Source organism: Chiloscyllium punctatum, chromosome 33 (assembly GCF_047496795.1).
Source record: "Chiloscyllium punctatum isolate Juve2018m chromosome 33, sChiPun1.3, whole genome shotgun sequence".
Lineage (NCBI taxonomy): Eukaryota > Metazoa > Chordata > Chondrichthyes > Orectolobiformes > Hemiscylliidae > Chiloscyllium > Chiloscyllium punctatum.
This window is the reverse complement of record NC_092771.1, coordinates 29,792,269-29,813,564: the sequence shown is the minus strand read 5'-3', so window position 1 is coordinate 29,813,564 and position 21,296 is coordinate 29,792,269. Positions and strand designations below refer to the sequence as shown.

Here is a 21,296-nt window from a genome sequence, read left to right as displayed (position 1 = left end):
GTGGAAGGATTTGAGTTGAAGAGAAATGTTTTCACCCAGAGGATGGAGGAGGTCTGGCACTCACTGACTGAAAGGGTATTTGAGGTAGAAACCCTCATCATGCTTCAAAATGCTTGGAAATGCACCGGAAAGTCTGCAATCAACAGGGCAAAAACCAAGAGTTAGAAAGCGTGATTGGACTGCATCATCTGTTCTCAGTAGGCATAAGCACAATGGGCTGAATGGCCTCCTCTGTGCTTAAATTTTTAATGCTTCTGTGTCATCTCATCAAAGTTTGATCAAATTTTGAAAACTCAAACAGCATGGGCCTGAATTGTCTGATCTCTGGGTAGTCAGGATCCCTCAATAACCATAGAGGGTATTGCCCAGAAAACATGTCTGTCTGATGGGCAATTGCATTGCAACACTAAAATCCCCAGTGCTCAGCTAGAGTTGGAGACTTCAGAAATGGCTTACCTGGATAGTTAGTCAGGAAACATTACATGGATAAAATAACATCTTTAACTCCCTGACACCGCATTGGCCACATGAAACCATAAGATATAGGAGCAGAATTAGGCCATTCAGCCCATTGAATCTGCTGCATCATTCAATCATGGTTGATATGTTTCTCAATCCTATTTCTTCTCCCCATAACCCTTGAACAAAGACCAAGAACAGTACAGCACAGGAACAGAGCTTTTAGCCCACCAAGATTGCAGCAATACATGATGATTTTCTAAACTAAAAATTTAATGCCTCTACACAGTCCATATCCCTGTAATCCCTGTCTATTCCTATTTCTGTCAAAATGCCTCTTAAACGTTGCGATTGTATCTTCTACCACCTCTAGCAGTGCATTCTAGAAACTTACTGCCATCTATGTAAAAAACCTGCCTCTCATATCTCCTCTAAACTTTAACCCTTTACGTTAAACCCACGTCCCCTAGTAATTGACATTTCTAGCCTGGGAAAAAGATTTTGACAACCCACTCTAACCATATCTCTGAATGTTGTAAACTTTTAATAGATCCGATGTTCAGGTGAAAACAAACAAAGTTTGTCCAATTTCTCCTCATACCTAATAACTTCCAAACCAAGCAACATGCTGGTAAACTGATTCTGTACCTCTCTAAAGCCTCCGATCCTCCAGGGAATATGGCAGTCAGAACTGTACATAATTCTCCAAATGTGGCCTAACCAAAATTCTGTACAGCTGCAACATAACTTTCTCATTTTTATACTCTAAGCCCCAACTCATAAAGGCAAGCATGTCATGTGTGTTCTGGACCACCCTATGCACTTGTGTTGCCACTTTCAAGGAACTGTGGACCTATACATCTAGATCCCTCTGTATGGTGATGCTATGAAGGTTCTGTCATATTCTACATACAGGTCCTTCAGTAATAACATGTGCTTCGTCAATGTGAATTCGCTGTAACACAATTGATGAATTAGGAACGGTGCTTCTAAAGTGCGAACTTTTAAAACGCGTGTTGGCTATAATGCGATTACAACACCAATACTTTAAGCACTGTTGCTAAAGCATGATATTTCTATAACGTGGGGTTGAAGAATGCAGCCATCGCATTATAGAAGAACTGACTGCATTTCCATCCTGCATTAGATCTTCCAAAGTGCATCACCTCACATTTGTCCAGATTAAACTGCATCTGCCATTTCACTGCCCAAGTCTCCAGTCTATCTATGTCCTGCTGTATGCTCTGGCAATCCTCCACACTTTTTGCAGCTCCCCCAATTTTTGGTGACATCAGCAAACTTATTAATCAGGCTGCCTACATTCTCCTCCAAATCATTTATATATATCACAAACCACAGGGGCCCAATTACTGATCCTTATGGAACACCCCTGGTCTCAGATCTCCAGTCAGAAAAACACCCTTCCACCATTTTTCTGTCTTCTATGACTGTGTTAGTTCTGTATCCATTTTACCAGCTCACTGCAGATCCTATGTGAGTTCACCTTTTGTATCAACCTGCCATGAGGCACCTTGTCAAAGGCCTTCCTAAAGTCCATATAGATAACATTTACTGCCCTGTGGTAAGTCATCTTTGTCACTTCCTCAAAAAGCTCAATCAAGTTTGTGAAAGATGACCTTCCTAGCACAAAGCTATACTGCCTATTGAAAATAAGCTCAAATGTGAGTAAATCTTATCCCTAAAAATCTTCTCCACTAATTTGCCGACCACTAAAATACAGCTCGTCGGCTTGTAATTTCTCAGATTTTCCCTGTTGCCTTTCTTAAAGGAAGGAACAACATTGGCTATTCGCTAGTCCTGTGAGGCCTCTCCTGTGACTAAAGAGGATACAATGATTTCACAAAAGGTCCCAGCAATTTACTCCGCCTGCCTCCCTCAACACTTTGGGATAGATCCCATCTGATCCTGGGGACTTGTCTACCTTAATACTTTTCAAAACACCCAAGACCACCTCCTTTTACTTAATTACATGACCTAGAATATCATATTTCCCTCTTAAGACTCACCATCCACCACGTCCTTCTGTTTTGTGAATACCAATGCGAAGTATTCATTAAGGACCTTACCTACTCCCTCCGGTACATGGAAAAAATTCCCTCCTTTATCCTTGAGAGAATCTACCCATTCCCTACCTACGCACTTGCTCCTTATAAGTATAAAAAACCTTGGGATTTTCCTTAAATCCTATATGCCAAGGACACTTCATGGCCCATTTGAGCCCTCCTAATTCCTTGTGTGACTTCTGTCCTGCTACCTGTGTATGCTTCGAGGACTCTTTTCAATTTTCAGTTCCCTAAATCTTGTGTATGCCTCCTTTTTCTTTTTGAATAAACTCTCAATTTCTTCAGTCATCCAATGTTCCTGAATCACAGGAACATGCTGGTCCTGAACTCTAATCAACTGGCTTTTAAAAGATTCCCACATTCCAGATATGGATTTAAACAGCCGCCCCAACCCACAGTCTCAGTTCTTGCATAACAATGTGATAGTTAGCCATCCCATGATTTAGCAGTTTCACCCAAGGACTACTCTTCTCCTTCCATCTTATCCTTATCCACACACAACTTAAAACTTAGAGAATTATGGTCACTGCTCCTGAATGCTTCCCCACTGAAACTATGATCACCTAACCTGGTGCATTTCTGAATACAGGTCCCTCCTCTAGTTGAACTATTTACACATTGTTTCAGAACGTATCTAACAAACTTCCCCTCCATCCCCATTCAAGCCCCTGACACTAAGGGAATGCAAGTTCATACGAGGGAAGTTGAAACCACCCACCACAAGAATCCTGTTGTTTTCACATTTTTCCAAAATCTGTCCACATATCTGCTCCTTTTCACCCGCTATACCCCTCTACTTCACTCGAAATATCTAAGTCCTGGAACATTAAGCTGCCAGTCTGGTCCCTCTCTCACCAGGTCTCTGCAGTAGTTACACAATTATAGTTATCATATATTAATCCAAGCTCTCAGTGGTGTAGCAATGGGTACCTGCGTGGGTCCAAGCTATGCCTGCCTTTTCGTGGGATATGTGGAACATTTCTTGTTCCAGGCCTACCTGAGTCCCACCCCACAACTGCTTTAATCGGTACATCGATGACAATTTTGGTGCAGCTTTATGCTCTCGTCCTGACCTGGAAAAATTCATAAACTTTGCTTCCAGTTTCCATCCCTCCATCACCTTCACCTGGTCCATCGCCAACACTTGCCTTCCTTTCCTTGACCTTTCTGTCTCCATTTCCGGCAATAGTCTATCCACTAATATCCATTACAAGCCCACTGACTCCCACAGCTATCTGGACGACGGCTCTTCTCACCCCACGTCCTGTAAGGACTCTATCCCTTTCTCTCAGCTTCTTCGCCACATTTGTTCCAATGAGGCCACTTTCCAAAGTGGTGCTCTTAATAAGTGCTCCTTCTCCAACCGTGGCTTCCCACCTACATTTGTTATAGAGTCAGAGAGGCATAGAGATGTACAGCATGGAAACAGACCTTTTGGTCCAACCCATCCATGCCGACCAGATATCCCAACCCAATCTAGTCCCACATGCCAGCACCTGGCCCATATCCCTCCAAACCCTTCCTATTCATATATACATCCAAATGCCTCTCAAATGTTGCAATTGTACCAGCCTCCACCACATCCTCTGGCAGCTCATTCCATACACGTACCACCCTCTGCGTGAAAAAGTTGTCCCTTAGGTCTCTTTTATATCTTCCCCTCTCACCCTAAACCTATGCCCTCTAGTTCTGGACTCACCGACCCCATGGAAACTTTGTTTATTTATCCTATCCATGCCTCTCATAATTTTGCAATCCTCTATAAGGTCATCCCTCAGCCTCTGACGCCCCAGGGAAAACAGCCCCAGCCTGTTTAGCCACCCCCTGTAGCTCAGATCCTCCAACCCTGGCAACATCCTTGTAAATCTTTTCTGAACCCTTTCAAGTTTCACAACATCTTTCCGATAGGAAGGAGACCAGAATTGCACACAATATTCCAACAATGGACGAACCAATGTCCTGTACAGCTGCAACATGATGTTCCAACTCCTGTACTCAAAACTCTGACCAATAAAGGAAAGCATACCAAATGCCTTCTTCACTATCCTATCTACCTGCAACTCCACTTTCAAGGAGCTATGAACCTGCACTTCGAGGTCTCTTTGTTCAGCGACACTCCCTAGGATCTTATCATTAAGTGTATAAGTCCTGCTAAGATTTGCTTTCCCAAAATGCAGCACCTCACATTTATCTGAATTAAACTCCATCTGCCACTTCTCAGCCTGTTGGCCCATCTGGTCCAGATCCTGTTGTAACCAGAGGTAACCCTCTTCGCTGTCCACTACACCTCCAATTTTGGTGTCATCTGCAAACTTACTAACTGTACCTCTTATGCTCGCATCCAAATCTTTTATGTAAATGACAAAAGGTAGAGGGCCCAGCATCGATCCTTGTGGCGCTCCACTGGTCACAGGCCTCCAGTCTGAAAAACAACCCTCCACCACCACCCTCTGTCTTCTACCTTTGAGCCAGTTCTGTATCCAAATGGCTACTTCTCCCTGTATTCCATGAGATCTAACCTGGCTAATCCGTCTCCCGTGGGGAACCTTGTTGAACGCCTTACTGAAGTCCATATAGGTCATATCTACTGCTCTGCCCTCATCAATCTTCTTTGTTACTTCATCAAAACAACTCAATCAAGTTTGTGAGACATGATTTCCCATGCACAAAGCCATGTTGACTATCCCGAATCAGTCCTTGCCTTTCCAAATACATGTACATCCTGTCCCTCAGGATTCCCTCCAACAACTAGCCCACCACCGAGGTCAGGCTCACTGGTCTATAGTTCCCTGGCTTGTCCTTACCACCCTTCTTAAACAGTGGCACCATGTTTGCCAACCTCCAGTCTTCCGTCACTTCACCTGTGACTATCGATGATACAAATATCTTAGCAAGAGGCCTAGCAATCACTTCTCTAGCTTCCCACAGAGTTCTTGGGTACACCTGATCAGGTCCTGGGGATTTATCCACCTTTAACCATTTCAAGACTTCCAGCACTTCCTCCTCTGTAATCTGGACATTTTTCAAGATGTCACCATCTATTTCCCAACAGTGTATATCTTCCATATCCTTTTCCACAGTAAATACTGATGCAAAATATTCATTTAGTATCTCCCCCATTTTCTGTGGCTCCACACAAAGGCCGCCTTGCTGATCTTTGAGGGGCCCTATTCTCTCCCTAGTTACCCTTTTGTCCTTGATATATTGGATTCTCCTTAATTCTATTTGCCAAAGCTATCTCAGTTTTGCCTGTTTTGCCCTCCTGATTTCCCTCTTAAGTATACTCCTACCTTCTTTATACTCTTCTAAGGATTCACTCGATCTATCCTGTCTGTACTTGACATATGCTTCCTTCATTTTCTTAACCAAACCCTCAATTTCTTGAGTCATCCAGCCTTCCCTTTCACCCTGACAGGAATATACTTTCTCTGGATTCTTGCTATCTCATTTCTGAAGGGTTCCCATTTTCCAGCCGTCCCTTTACCTGCGAACATCTGCCTCCAATCAGCTTTTGAAAGTTCTTGCCTAATACCGTCAAAATTGGCCTTTCTCCAATTTAGAACTTCAACTTTTAGATCTGGTCTACCCTTTTCCATCACTATTTTAAAACGAATAGAATTATGGTCGCTGGCCCCAAAGTACTCCCCCATTGACATCTCAGTCACCTGCCCTGCCTTCTTTCCCAAGAGTAGGTCAAGTTTTGCAACGTCTCTAGTAGGTACATCCACATACTGAATCAGAAAATTGTCTTGTACATACTTAACAAATTCCTCTCCATCTAAACCTTTAACACTATGGCAGTCCCAGTCGATGTTTGGAAAGTCAAAATCCCCTACCATAACTACCCTATTATTCTTACAGATAGCTGAGATCTTCTTACAAATTTGTTTCTCAATTTCCCTCTGACTACTGGGGGTCTATAATACAATCCCAATAAGGTGATCATCCCTTTCTTATTTCTCAGTTCCACCCAAATATCTTCCCTCGATGTATTTCCAGGAATATCCTCCCTTAGCACAGCTATTATGTGCCACTCCCCCTCCTCTTCTGCCTCCCTTTCTAACCTTCCTATAGCATTTGTATCCTGGAACATTCAGCTGCCAGTCCTGCCCATCCCTGAGCCATGTTCCCGTAATTGCTATGATATCCCAGTCCCATGTTCCTAACCATGCCCTGAGTTCATCTGCCTTCCCTGTTAGGCCCCTTGCATTGAAATAAATGCAGTTTAATTTATTAGTCCTACCTTGTCCTTGCCTGCCTTGACTGTTTGACTCAGTCTGTTCTCAGCTGTACCCATCTCAGATCGATCTCTTTCCTCACTATCTCCCTGGGTCCCACCCCCCCACCTTACTAGTTTAAATCCTCCCAACCAGTTCTAGGAAATCTCCCTGCCAGTATATTAGTCCCCTTCCAATTTAGGTGCAATCCGTCCTTCTTGTATAGGTCACTTCTACCACAAGAGATTCCAATGATCCAAAAATGTGAATCCTTCTCCCATACACCAGCTCCTCAGGCATGCATTCATCTGCCCTATCCTCCTATTCCTGCCCTCACTAGCTCGTAGCACTGGCAGTAATCCAGGTATTACTACCCTTGAGGACCTCCTTTTTAAATTTCTACCTAACTCTCTGTAATCTCCCTTCAGAGTCTCAACCTTTTCCCTTCCGAGTCTCAACCTTTTCCCTTCCGAGTCTCAACCTTTTCCCTTCCAGTGTCGTTGGTTCTAATGTGGACAATGACCTCCTGCTAGCCCCTCTCCCCTGTGAGAACATTCTGCACCCACTCTGAGACATCCTTGATCCTGGCACCAGGGAAACAACACACCATTTTGCTTTTTCTCTGCTGGCCACAGAAACGTCTGTCTGTACCTCTGACTACAGAATCCCCTAACACAATTGATCTCTTGGAAGCCGACGTACCCCTCGTTGCATTAGAGCCAGTCTCAATACCAGAAACTTGGCTGTTTGGGCTACGTTCCCCTGAGAATCCATCACCCCCTACATTTTCCAAAACAGCATACCTGTTTGAAATGGGTATATCCACAAAAGACTCCTGCTCTAGTTGCCTACCTCTCTTACCCTTTCTGGAATTAACCCATCTATGTGACTCTATCTGAGACTTTCCCCCCTTTCTATCACGTACTGTTGCTGTTGCAAATTCCTCATCGCTTCTATCTGTCTCTCCGACCGATCCACTTGGTCTGATAAAATTCGCATCCAACAGCATTTATGGCAGTTATAATTCGCAGTAACCCTTAAACTCTCGTTAAACTCCCACATCTGACAAGAAGTACATATCACTGCAAAGGCCATTTTTCCTCCTTCACAATCTACAGACCCAGAAAATAACACTGTCTTATTCCTCTACAAACACTGCCACAGGTTAAATTAATAGCTATGGCTTATATTTTAAGTTTAATCAAGAGACTTATCTCCAAAAACATATAACCAAGAAAGAATCCACTATACTCACTACTGCAGCGTTTCTCTAGGACAGACTTAGAATAACAATTAACTTATCTGACTCTGTGCTGTGAACTTCGCCCAACAGTTCCTCCAAGATTAGTTGTGAATTTCACTGTTTGTTAATTTTCCCAGATGCACTCCGATGTCCAGCGATACATGAATTCAAACAGCAAAGCCAGTAACTGTGCAGGTTTTCTCTCTCTCTCACCTGCACTGTCCTGACCAAGTGCTTCCTTTGTCTGCTCTTCTCCCTTTTAAACTGCTGTTGTTTTGACTTTTTTTTCCCCAAAGTTCCAAAACAATACTGTAATCTCAGGAGTACTTTCTGTGCCATGTGCCAGTGAGGCCAGGAAGAGGAAGGTAGCCACATATTTAACTGTACCAAACAGATTGTGTAGGAGGAAGGGCTTCTGGGCTTCCCCCCCCCTCCCCCACCCTCCCCCACCCCCCCTCCCCCTCCCCCTCCCCCTCCCCCACCCCCCTCCCCCCCACCCGTGAATCCAACCTGAAGCCCATCTATCCTACACTATTCCATTTTCATCCATATGTTTATCCAATGACCATTTAAATGCCCTTAAAGTTGGCGAGTCTACTATTGTTGCAGGCAGGGCATTCCACACCCTTACTACTCTCTGAGTAAAGAAACTACCTCTGACATCTGTCCCATATCTCTCATAACCGTATCCAAAACAGGATTTCTGTTTGAAAGGGGAATGACAAAAGGGACTCCTGCATTCCTTGTCCACGTTTACTTGTTTTCCTGGAGGTCACCCAACTATTCTCCGTGTAGTCCTTACTGGTGGTGTGGCAAACTTGCTAAATGTGCTATCCATGACATTCTCTGCCTCATGGATGTTCCATAGTGAGTTCATCCACAGCTCTAGGTGCTCCATGCAGCAAACTGCTGGTTGCAGCTGAACTGCATGATAGGGATTCCATGCGTAGTCACCACAGACACTGGAAGTGTCACAGATTGTCAACATATTGCAGGACATGCATTTCATGGGACCGAGTCCCTCCTGGCATTGTGAGCCTTATTTGGTTAAATCAACCTAGTCAGCTATAATAATGCAGGAACTAATTCCACAACCTTACCCACTAGTCACCAAACTCTCTCTTTCAACCACTTTCTATTCCTAGTAGACTATACCTACAAAAAGTTAAGACTTTATCTCTCCCCAGACACTACTCACTCAAATTGGTTCCTGTGCAGCCAAGTGATGTCACGTTTTGAGTCTTTGATCCTCTTACCTATCTATCTCTGCCTTAAGTACCCTCAATGACTCCCCGAATACCTAACTCACAGGCCATCAATTCCTGCCCACTATAAATCCTCCCTCCTCAGTACTTGACGATCCAGGACACCGCTCCCTATGCTGCCCCAAAACCCAAAGCCCCCCCGCCATCTGGCAAAGCCCCACCAACCCTCATCATCTTTCTCAAACACCTGGCTGCCTCTCCCAACCCTCTGACTAACTCTAGTTGCCTATTTAATTCTCTAAAGTTTATTGTACCGTGGTTACCAGAGATCCTATGGGTCCTGTGACAGTGCATCCACCTCTAGGTCAGGAGGTCCAGGTTCTAGTACCACCTGCACCAGAGATATGTAATAACATCTCTGAACAGGTTGGTTAGAAATTATCAATGTACTGTGGTTACCAAATGACTGTAAACACGTTATGCTATATTCAATCTTGTGATAAATCAAGCCTGAGTGAAGCCACTAAATTTTGCCATGTGGCCTTAATCATAATACATAATCTTAATCATAATCATAATAATCTGAACAAACTCGAATTTGCCAATGAGCAGAACTTATTTTAGATTGTAGTAAATTACAACGTACACAAGTACAAAATAAAAGCTCTTCTTTCAGATTACTTGTGCCCAGTAATTTATTTTAAGGCTCGGATATAACACGAGTAGCTGAGTTCATGATAGGGAGAGAAAGATAGTTTTACATACCTGCATAGAAGTGATAAAAAGGCCACCAGATGGCACTGTTAGGAATGTACGTCATCAAAGAAGCTAAGTATCCTCTGTAAAATCCTTTTGGGCCGTCAAGTCTGAAAATTTGAGCGACAACTTCCTGAGTTTGTCCGAATGCTTGTTTGTATTTTCTATTGTTTGATGACAGCTTGAACCTGCCCAGGTTCCCTTTGTGGCCTGCAACCATCAGGTGCTGCGATATGATATCAATAGGCACAATAATGCTCTGTGCCACAAGTGATGCTGCGCCTCCCGCTACAAGTGACTTAACAGCATTACTATTGCTGTAGTTGGCCACATAGACACGTACCAGCTCGTAGGTTGTAATATATCCTTGGCCAGAGATTAGGGTCAATGTGTTCACCAGAAATCCTCTGTAAAGTCCTCGTATGCCTTCGGCTCGTAGGATTTTAATGAAAGCGTCAAAAGTGCCGTGGTAATAACTCTTCCCCTTTTGTACCTGAAGCCTTGTCCTAATTAGTGCAGCTGGATACACTGTAAGCCGCAAAGACAGAGTCATCAAAACACCAATACAGTAGAATTTTTTCTTGTCCAAGTCATCCCATTCAATTATCTGAACATTTCGCTTTTCTTGCATTTTTGATAACTGATGCAGTTGAAATCGACAGTAGCCTGCGAAAGGTCAGGAAGGGTTCTTAGTTTCAGAATTGCTAATGTTATCAAGTTGACTTTATCCCCTTCATAAATTCTTAAGTTATTTTCTTCCCATGATGTATACAAAACTCTATGCAATGATAATGAATTTCCTTCCTTTTAAAGGCCAAGCGCTAGAAAATGGGATTAGAATAGTTTTTTGATTGGTGCAGACTTGATGGCCCTAAGGGCTGTTTTGTGCTGCAGGTCTATATGACTATGCCCATACCCTCCAGGACGCAAAAGCTCCCATTGTGCATATAATTTGAACAACATCCAAAATTAACACAAAATAATGTATTGTACCAACTGATGAGAACGAAAGGCCTACCGGTACAGAGCTCCTATGTCAATATTTTCTCCCCTTACAAGGTGTCACTTTACGTCAGTGTAGATTCCATTTGTGGTTTGTCCTCCAAGTGATCAGTGTCAATGTGTGAATTGCGAATGAAAGTGACAACAGCTTATTCAACTGTGAAAGGCCTCACAACCCTAGCTGGTCTTATCAAAATTCACAGTTAACAACACAGCAATTAGAGGCCATAAATGGATGAGCAATATTCTCCCATTTATTTTCCCTCACTTATCCAAGTACTGTTTTGTCCCAAGGTTAAACAAGGTCTTTGTAGAGACATTAGATTTAATAGCTGTGGCAACCCAGGCATGGAAATCATTGTTCTGATGAAGGGTCACTGAACCTGAAATGTTGACTTTGCTTTCTCTCCACAGATGCTGCCAAATCTGCTGTGTTTCTCCAGCAATTCTGTTTTTGTTATGGAAATCAAGCATGATGAACAAGCCGTACTCAATTTCATGCTCCCTATTCATTTCAAGGATTTCAGCACCACTAACTGTACTCTTACATGCAAAGATACAGGACTAAGCAATCACTTGACTTTACAGTCAAAGAGAAATTGTCATTTAAAGTTATAATGCACAATAACCTTAAAGAAAACCTGTTCATGTCATTCTTTGAATGAGCAAATGTGACAACATACTTGTGGACCAGTGGTGTCTGAGTTAGCAAAACTAATAATTTGGACAAGTGGTATCCCGGTTTCTTTATCTGCCAGCATTTGGATCAACATGATCTCAAAAGATACATAACTACTTTCCTCTGGGTAAATATGCCATTTCTAAAACTCAATGACAACCTGACCTCCCAAGCCACACATGCAATTCAGCATCCCAGCTTACAGCAATGAGGCTTGGATATAACCTCTGGGTGTGAAAGGAGGCCAAAGCTATGTCGCTCATATGCTCTGAACATCCCATAATTACACCATCAACAAAAGAAGCTTTACCTTTACAAATTAATTTGCTAATGTCAACGTCCTGTATAAAATGCTTGGTCAAGTGAACTTGGTGAAAGTTGGTTTCAACTCCTGTAGACAGTGATAACCAGGAATGGGGAATTTCTCCATGCGGTATAGGATCATTTCTTATAGGTCACAGAAAAACCAAGAACTTCTCAGGTTGATCTAAATCATATGTTCCTTTGAGGAGCTGGTAACACTTCATAAACGCTAGTGGGAACTGATCCCACCCCAGGATTAAAGATTTTCATCTGAAAGACACAAGTAGACACCCGGTAAAAACAATGACTGCAGATGCTGGAAACCAGATTCTGGATTAGTCGTGCTGGAAGAGCATAGCAGTTCAGGCAGCATCCGAGGAGCAGTAAAATCAACGTTTTGGGCAAAAGCTCTTCATCAGGAATAAAGGCAGAGAGCCTGAAGCGTGGAGAGATAAGCTAGAGGAGGGTGGGTGTGGAGAAAGTAGCATAGAGTACAATAGGTGAGTGGGGGAGGGGATGAAGGTGATAGGTCGGGAGTGGGTGGAGTGGATAGGTGGAAAAGAAGATAGGCAGGTAGGACAAGTCATGGGGACAGTGCTGAGCTGCAAGTTTGGAACTAGGGTGAGGTGGGGTAAGGGGAAATGAGGAAATTGTCGAAGTCCACATTGATGCCCTGGGGTTGAATTGTTCCGAAGTGGAAGATGAGGCGTTCTTCCTCCAGGCGTCTGGTGGTGAGGGAGCGGCGGTGAAGGAGGCCCAGGACCTCTATGTCCTCGGCAGAGTGGGAGGGGGAGTTGAAATGTTGGGCCACAGGGCGGTGGGTTGATTGGTGCGGGTGTCCCGGAGATGTTCCCTAAAGCACTCTGCTAGGAGGCGTCCAGTCTCCCCAATGTAGAGGAGATCGCATCGGGAGCAACAGATACAATAAATGATATTAGTGGATGTGCAGGTAAACCTTTGAAGGATGTGGAAGGCTCCTTTAGGACCTTGGATGTGGTGAGGGGGGAGGTATGGGCGCAGGTTTTGCAGTTCCTGTGCTGGCAGGGGAAGGTGCCAGGATGGGAGGGTGGGTAGTAGGGGGGTGTTGACCTGACCAGGTAGTCACGGAGGGAACGATCTTTGCGGAAGGCTGAAAGCGGTGTGGAGGGAAATATATTGCTGGTGGTGGGGTCTTTTTGGAGGTGGCGGAAATGTCGGTGGATGATTTAGTTTATGCGAAGGTTGATAGGTGAGCACCAGGATCGTTCTGTCCTTATTACGGTTGGAGGGGTGGGGTCTGAGGGCGGAGGTGCGGGATGTGGACGAGATGCATTGGAGGGCATCTTTAACCATGTGGGAAGGGAAATTACAGTCTCTAAAGAAGGCCATCTGGTGTGTTCTGTGGTGGAACTGGTCCTCCTGGGAGCAGATATGGCGGAGGCGGAGGAATTGGGAATACGGGATGGCATTTTTGCAAGAGGTAGGGTGGGAAGTGGTGTAATCCAGGTAGCTGTGGGTGTCGGTGGGTTTGTAAAAAATGTCAGTGTCAAGTCGATCGACATTAATGGAGATGGAGAGGTCCAGGAAGGGGAGGAAGGTGTCAGAGAAGGTAAATTTAAGGACAGGGTGGAATGTGTTGGTGAAGTTAATGAATTGCTCAACCTCCTCGCGGGAGCATGAGGTGGCGCCAATGCAGTCATCAATGTAGCGGAGGAAGAGGTGGGGAGTTGTGCCGGTGTAATTACAGAGGATGGACTGTTCTATGTAGCCAAAGAGACAGGCATAGCTGGGGCCCATACGTGTGCCCATGGCTACCCCTTTGGTCTGGAGGAAGTGGGAGGATTCGAAGGAGAAATTTTTAAGGGTGAGGACTAGTTCGGCCAAACGAATGAGAGTGTCGGTGGAAGGGTACTGCTGGGGACATCGGGAGATGAAAAAAACGGAGGGCTTGGAGGCCCTGGTCATGGCGGATGGAGGTGTAGAGGGATTGGATATCCATGGTGAAGATGAGGCATTGGGGGCCGGGAAAACGGAAGTCTTGGAGGAGGTGGAGGGAATGGGTGGTGTCTCGAACGTATGAGGTGAGTTCCTGGACAGATAGGCAGTATCGAGGTAGGTAGAGATGAGTTCAGTGGGGCAGGAGCATACTAAGACAATGGGTCGGCCAGGGTGGTCAGGCTTGTGGATCTTGGGAAGGAGATAGAACCAGGCAGTGCGGGGTTCCCGGACTATGAAGTTGGAAGCTGTGGGTGGGAGATCTCCTGAGGTGATGAGGTTCTGTATGTCTGGGAGATGATGGTTTGGTGATGGGGAGGGTGGGGTCATGGTCGAGGGGGTGGTAGGAAGAAGTGTCCTCGAGTTGGCGTTCGGCTTCAGCGGTGTAGAAGTCAGTGCGCCTGACTACCCCTTTATCTGCTGGCTTGATGGTGAGGTTGGGATTGCAGCAGAGGGATTGGAGGGCAGCGCATTGTGAGGGCGAGAGGTTGGAGTGGGGTAGACAGGATGAGGCGGTTAATGTCCCGGTGGCAGTTGGAAATGAAGAGGTCGAGGGCAGGTAATAGGCCAGCGCGGGGTGTCCAGGTGGATGCAGTGTGTTGGAGGTGGGCGAAGGGGTCCTCGGAAGGTGGGCGGGAGTCATGATTGTGAAAGTAAGCTCGGAGGCGGAAGCGGTGGAAGAAGTGTTTGATGTCATGGCATGTATTAAATTCATTGATGCGTGGATGGAGGGGGGGTGAAGGTGAGTCCTGAGTACTTTGCTGAGGACTGGTTGTTCGTCCTCAGTCAGGGGAAGGTCTGGAGGGATGGTGAAAACTCGGCAGGGCTGGGAGCTGTGATCTGGTGTGGGTGTGGAGCTGGGAATGGGGGCAGAGCCAGTAACTGGAGTGGGTGTGATGGTGGGGGGAATGGGGTGGAGTCATGAGCAGGGGTGGTGCTCCCCTCAGGATTCTGGGGGCTGGGAATGGTGACAGTGGGATCTGTGGGGGTGGGGGGGGGGGGCGCGTGTGTCAGCAGAATGCAGGTGAGTGGCGTTGGTGGGGGCGGAAGTGGTGGCAGACATGACAGTAGGGGTGGCGGAAGTCACTGAGCGTGTGACATCAGCAATGATGTGAGGGGCGGAAGTGATGTCATGTGTGATGCATGAGGAATTGTGAGAGGCGGAAGTGGTTGTGGAGGTGGCCATGATGATGGCAGAAGTGACATCATCAATCAGCGTGGGGGTGGCAGCTGCACCAGCCACATGGCTAATGGCGTCCGAGCAGTTCCAGAGGCCTTCTGGAATGTTTGAGGAGCACTGGTTATGGAGGTGGGTAGATAAAAGTTTGTTGTAATTACAGTTTTTGCCGCCCTGTAGCCTACATTCTCCTGTACACTGACAGACTTCACAGAAGGTTTTAATTGAAACCTGAGAGAAATTCCTGGGAGGCCAACTCCAAGTCAGACATAAAGCATATGACAACTTGAAAAGTAAAATGGATTTTATGGCTTCCAATTCCATGAATATTGAGGAGGGTAAGGCTGGGCTGTCACGATCCCAACTCTTACGTGGAAATCCATTCAGATTGAGTAGCAATCCATGATACCACAAAGGCCATTAACCACCTCAGGTCTCAGGTCCATTCATGTTTGCTGGGACTGGCTCAAGGATGCACAGATTGGCAGAGCTACACTCTCACCCTTATCAACCTGTGGATTGAACACCTTTGGGATTTGACATAGTCATTCAGAGAATTTAACATTCACCTAAAACTGAAAACATTGAGCAATCTGTAACTTTTTTTCAGAGACTGACACAAACTCCATCAACTCATTACTTCACAGAGCTGTTATGCTGTTACGTTAATGAAGACACCATGAGTCTCTCACTGCTGTAGAAGGTAAAAAAAAATCAAACTACAGGTTATAGTTGAACAGGTTTATTTCAAATTGCAAGCTGTCAGAACTCAGCTCCTTCCTCAGGCACAGAGAGATATAAGACAGTATTTATAAGCAAAACGTTAACAACTTTAAAACTAGCTGCCCTTATTGAATCCTTAAATCAGTTAGGAGGTAGACTGCTAATTAAAATGCAAAATCTAGATTTCTTTCAAGTCTTTGTCCACAGATAATGAAAGGTTTTCCACGTAGAAGAGGAGACATCTCGGGTTAGACAACACACTTTAGGTGTGACGTCCCACTTTGAATCTACGTTTTACGCTGAGATCAGGTTTGTAAAACTTGTTTGGATAGAGAAAAATCTTGAATGAAATAATTGCCTCCAACGTGTGTGTGAGAGTGCGTGCATTTGTGTCTGTGAGTGTGCGCAAGAGAGTGCGAAAGAGTGTGTGTGCGCAAAAGAGAGAAACCATGTGTCCATATCTGTAAGAGAGAGCGCGTGTGAGAGAGAGTGTGTGTGGAGGGCAAAAGCATGCGGGAAGAGAGAGTGGGGGAGAGAGAGAGAGAGAGAGAGTCGGGGGAAGAGCAATGAAGCAGAAAACTCAAAAAGGGATCATGCTGTAAGGTTGAGTGAATTAGGAGTTGATGGGAAGGGTGAGGGCAGTAACACATTAAAAATACTATATATGAATGCACGAGGCATTAGAGATAAGATGGATGAGCTTGAGGCTCTTTTGGAAATTGGCAGACACGACATTGTGGGGATAACTGAGACATGGCTTCAAGTGGACAGGGCCTGGGAAATGAATATTCAAGGCTACACATGTTATCGTAAGGACAGACTGACGGGCAGAGGGGGTGGGATGGGGTGGCCATGTTGGTCAGGGATGATATTCAGTCCCTTGCACGGGGGGACCTAGAATAAGGGGATATAGAGTCAGTATGGATAGAGCTCAGAAATTCTAAGGGAAAAAAGACACTCTTGGGGGCCTGCAGGCCCCCAAACAGTAGGCTGGATGTCGGATGTAAGTTGAATCAGGAGCTGAAATTAGCCTGTCACAAAGATGTTACTACAGTTGTTATGGGGAATTTCAACATGCAGGTAGACTGGGAGAATCAGGGTGGTATTGGACCTCAAGAAAGAGACTTTGTGGAGTGCCTTCGAGATGGATTCTTAGAACAGCTGGTGCTGGAGCCTACCAGGGAGAAGGCAATTCTGGATCGGGTATTGTGCAACGAACCAGAATTGATCAGGGACCTCGAAGTGAAGGAGCCATTGGGAAGTAGTGATCACAATACAATAAGCTTCAATCTGGAATTTGAGAGGGAAAAGTTACAATCGGAAGTGACAATATTTCAGTTGAATAAAGGGAACTATGGAGCTATGAGGAAGGAGCTGGCCAAAGTTCAATGGTGCAATACCTTAGCAGGGATGTCAGTAGAGGAACAATGTCAGATATTTCTGTGTATAATGCAGAAGATGCAGGATCAGTTCATTCCAAAAAAGGAAGAAAGATCCTAGGAGGAGGCATGGGTGGCCATGGCTGACGAGGGAAGTTAAGAAACATATAAAGTTAAAAGACAAAAAGTATAACGTAGCAAAGATAAGTGGGAAAACAGAGGACTGGGAAGCTTTAAAAGAACAACAGAGGATTACTAAGAAGGAAATACGCAGAGATAAAAATGAGGTACGAAGGTAAACTGGCCAAAAATATAAAGGAGAATAGTAAAAGATTTTTTAGGTATGTGAAAGGCAAAAAAATGGTTAAGACTAAAATTGGGCCCTTGAAGACAGAAACGGGGAACAAAGAAATGGCAGAGGAATTGAATTGGTACTTCAGATCTGTGTTCACTGGGGAAGACAAGCAATTTCCCTGAGGTAACAGTGGCTGAAGGACCTGAACTAAAGGGAATTTATATTTGCCAGGAATTGGTGTTGGAGAGACTGTTAGGTCTGAAGGTTGATAAGTCCTGGGACCTGATGGTCTACATCCCAGGGTACTGAAGGAGGTGGCTCGAGAAATCATGGATGCGTTGGTGATTATTTTCCAGAGTTCGATAGATTCGGGATCAGTTCCTGCGCATTGGAGAGTGGCTAATGTTGTACCACCTTTTAAGAAAGGAGCGAGAGAGAAAGCAGGAAATTATAGACCAGTTAGTCTGACCTCAGTGGTGGGAAAGATGCTGGAGTCAATTATAAAGGATGAAATTACGACACATCTGGATAGTAGTAACAGGATAGGTCAGAGTCAGCATGGATTTATGAAGGGGAAATCATGCTTGACTAATCTTCTGGAATTTTCTGAGGATGTAACTCTGAAGATGGACGAGGGAGATCCAGTAGATGTAGTGTACATGGACTTTCAGAAAGCTTTTGATAAAGTCCCACATAGGAGGTTAGCCAGCAAAATTAGGGCGCATGGTATTGGGGGCAAAATACTAACTTGGATTGAAAGTTGGTTGGCTGATAGGAAACAAAGAGTAGTGATAAACGGCTCAATTTCGGAATGGCAGGCAGTGACCAGTGGGGTACCGCAGGGATCAGTGCTGGGACCGCAACTTTTTACAATATATATTAATGATATAGAAGATGGTATTAGTAATAACATTAGCAAATTTGCTGATGATTCTAAGCTGGGTGGCAGGGTGAAATGTAATGAAGATGTTAGGAGATTACAGGGTGACCTGGACAGGTTAGGTGAGTGGTCAGATGCAGTTTAATGGGGATAAATGTATGGTTATCCACTTTGGTGGCAAGAACAGGAAGGCAGATTACTACCTAAATGGAGTCAAGTTAGGTAAAGGGGCAGTACAAAGAGATCTGGGTGTTCTTGTACACCAGTCAATGAAGGCAAGCATGCAGGTACAGCAGGTAGTGAAGAAGGCTAATAGCATGCTGGCCTTCATAACAAGAGGGATTGAGTATAGAAGAAAAAAAGGTTCTTCTGCAGCTGTACAGGGCCCTGGTGAGACCACACCTGGAGTATTGTGTGCAGTTCTGGTCTCCAAATTTGAGGAAAGACATTCTGGCTATTGAGGGAGTGCAGCGTAGGTTCATGGAGGTCAATTCCTGGAATAGCGGGACCACCTTATGCTGAAAGACTGGAGCGACTGTGCTTGTATATCCTTGAGTTTAGAACACTGAGAGGGGATCTGATTGAGACGTATAAGATTATTAAAGGATTGGACACTCTGGAGGCAGGAAACATGTTTCCGCTGATGGGTGAGTGCCGAACCAGAGGCCACAGCTTAAACATACAGGGTAGACCATTTAGGACAGAGATGAGGAGAAACGTCTTCACCCAGAGAGTGGTGACTGTGTGGAATGCTCTTCCCCAGAGGGCAGTGGAGGCCCAGTCTCTGGATTCATTTAAGAAAGAGTTGGATAGAGCTCTCAAGGATTGTGGAATCAAGGGTTATAGAGATAAGGCAGGAACAGGATACTGATTAAGGATGATCAGCCATGATCATATTGAATGGTGGTGCAGGCTCGAAGGGCAGAATGGCCTACCCCTGCACCTATTGTCTATTGAAAGAGAGGGAGAAAGTGAGGGAGAAGAGAGAGGGGGAAGGGGAAGAGAGAGAGAGAGTGAGGGTAAGTGAGACAGTGCACGGTGAAGGGGGCTACAGAGCGCGGGGGAGAGAGAGAGTGTGTTAGAGAGACAGAGTGTTAGAGAGAGAATGGGAGAGAATGTCAGAGAATGAGTGTGAGTGAGAGAGAGTCAGTGAGAGAGAATGTAAGAGAGATTTTGAGAGCGAGTGAGTGTGAGCATGAGAGCATGAGCAAGTGAGAGCAAGTGTGAGACAGCAATTGTGAGAGTTTGAGAGACTGAGCGTGAGAGTGAGAGCGCAAGTGCGAGAGAGTGAGAGCGTGCAAGGTAGCGAGTGCGAGAAGCAAGTGATAGTGTGAAAGAGTTTGAGAGTGAGCATGAGAGAGCAAGTGTGAGTGAAAGAGTGAGTGAGAGCGCGAGTGAGAGAGACAGTAAGTGCGAGAGTATGTGTGAGTGAGAGGGAGTGTGCGAGAGTGAAAATGTGAGAGTGTGTGTGTGTGAGAGAGAGTGTGAGGGAGTGTGAGAGAGGGAGTGTGCGTGCGGGAGAGTGTGTGAGAGAGAGAGTGAGAGAAAGAGTCAGTAAGTGTGTGAGGAAGTGAGAGTGAGAGAGCATGAGTGTCAGAGTGAGAGACTGTGAAAGAATGTGAGAGTCAGAGTGAGAGTGTGAGGGAGTGAGATAGAGAATGTGAAAGTGAAAGGAGAGTGAGTGAGAGTCTGAGTGTGAAAGAGAGAGACAGTGTGAAAGAGAAAGTGCGAGAGAGTCAGAGAAAGAGAGCGAGAGTGAGTGAGGGCAAGAGTGAGTGAGTGAGTGAGATTTTTCCTGTGCCTTTGACCTCACTATCATACTCTGCTTGAGGAAGAAGCTGATCTCCGAAAGCTTCCAATTTCAAATAAACCTGTGAGACTATAACCTGGTGTCATTTGATTTTTTTTGACTTGTCCACCCCAGTCCAACTCTGGCATCTCCACATACTGGTGTACAACACAGTGACCTAAACTCACCCATGCCCTCAGAAAAGGTAAGACAGACCTGATTCAACCAAACTGTGTGTAATTTACTATACACATGATTAAATGCATACTGGTTTCTACAGGACTTCAATAGCACAATGTTTCTCTTACAAGGATTTTCAAATAACTTTGTCCATACACTGACCAAATTTAAAAAAAAATTTACTCTTAAAAACAGCTCTTACATAAATCATACATATAAGTGTAATAAATATATACACACACACACGTATAAATCCCTACCAACCACACACTGCAGAAAAAAAAAAGCAGACTCCTGCATATACGGGCATAAAATATACTCCATTGCAAGGATTTTAAACATGATGTGATACATCAGCTCCATTACATGGCAAAGTCCTGTCTTTCCCATAGTTGGCAAACAAATTTGAACTCAAAAATAGCAGATACTCGACTTCAAACGTATTCAACCTCAGAAATATCTTAGAAACAGTTTCATCATCAAGAACGACAATATAATTTGTATTAAAAGAAATGCTAGCATGATTGAGCATTGCCGCTCACATTCCTACTATTCTGTCTACCAATGAACGCTGAAACAATACACAGTCATGACTAATTTTGCTAGGTCAGACACATATTGATCCATAACAAGGAGAGGGCACAGAAGGAAATTAATTTACAGGCTTTTTAAAATGCCTACAGTCATTTGCTCCCATGGTTGAAAAAGTAATAAATGAGTTCCTTCCGAGAAGGTAGATCTTTAATGGTGGCTTTTCATAAAGATGAAAAACAGCATTTGCTCCTACACTAGTGATAGGGATGATACAAGTATAAAAGTCAGAAAGAATGTCGATGATACAATTAAACAAATTAGCACAGGCAGAGTGGAGGGGTTCTGAGTGATCCGGCGGGCTTAAAGAAGATAAATCTCCAAGGCCAGATTAAAAAAATCACAGGTTGTTGGGAGAGA

At 44.7% G+C, this 21,296-nt stretch overlaps 1 protein-coding gene across 3 annotated transcripts in view; it reads right to left on the bottom strand.

The window, feature by feature from the left end:
• LOC140458526 (solute carrier family 25 member 44-like) overlaps positions 1 to 21,296 on the bottom strand; it is a 198,695-nt gene that overhangs the window by 168,836 nt on the left and 8,563 nt on the right. For 2 of the 3 annotated variants that reach the window (XM_072553280.1, XM_072553278.1), the window contains exon 2: positions 9,974 to 10,630. The exons of the other annotated variant lie outside the window; for it this stretch is intronic. In XM_072553280.1, coding sequence (XP_072409381.1) covers positions 9,974 to 10,595 — 622 coding nt within the window. In that variant the 5' untranslated portion in view covers positions 10,596 to 10,630. The remainder of the gene's footprint in view (positions 1 to 9,973; positions 10,631 to 21,296) is intronic. 3 annotated transcript variants of the gene reach the window in all.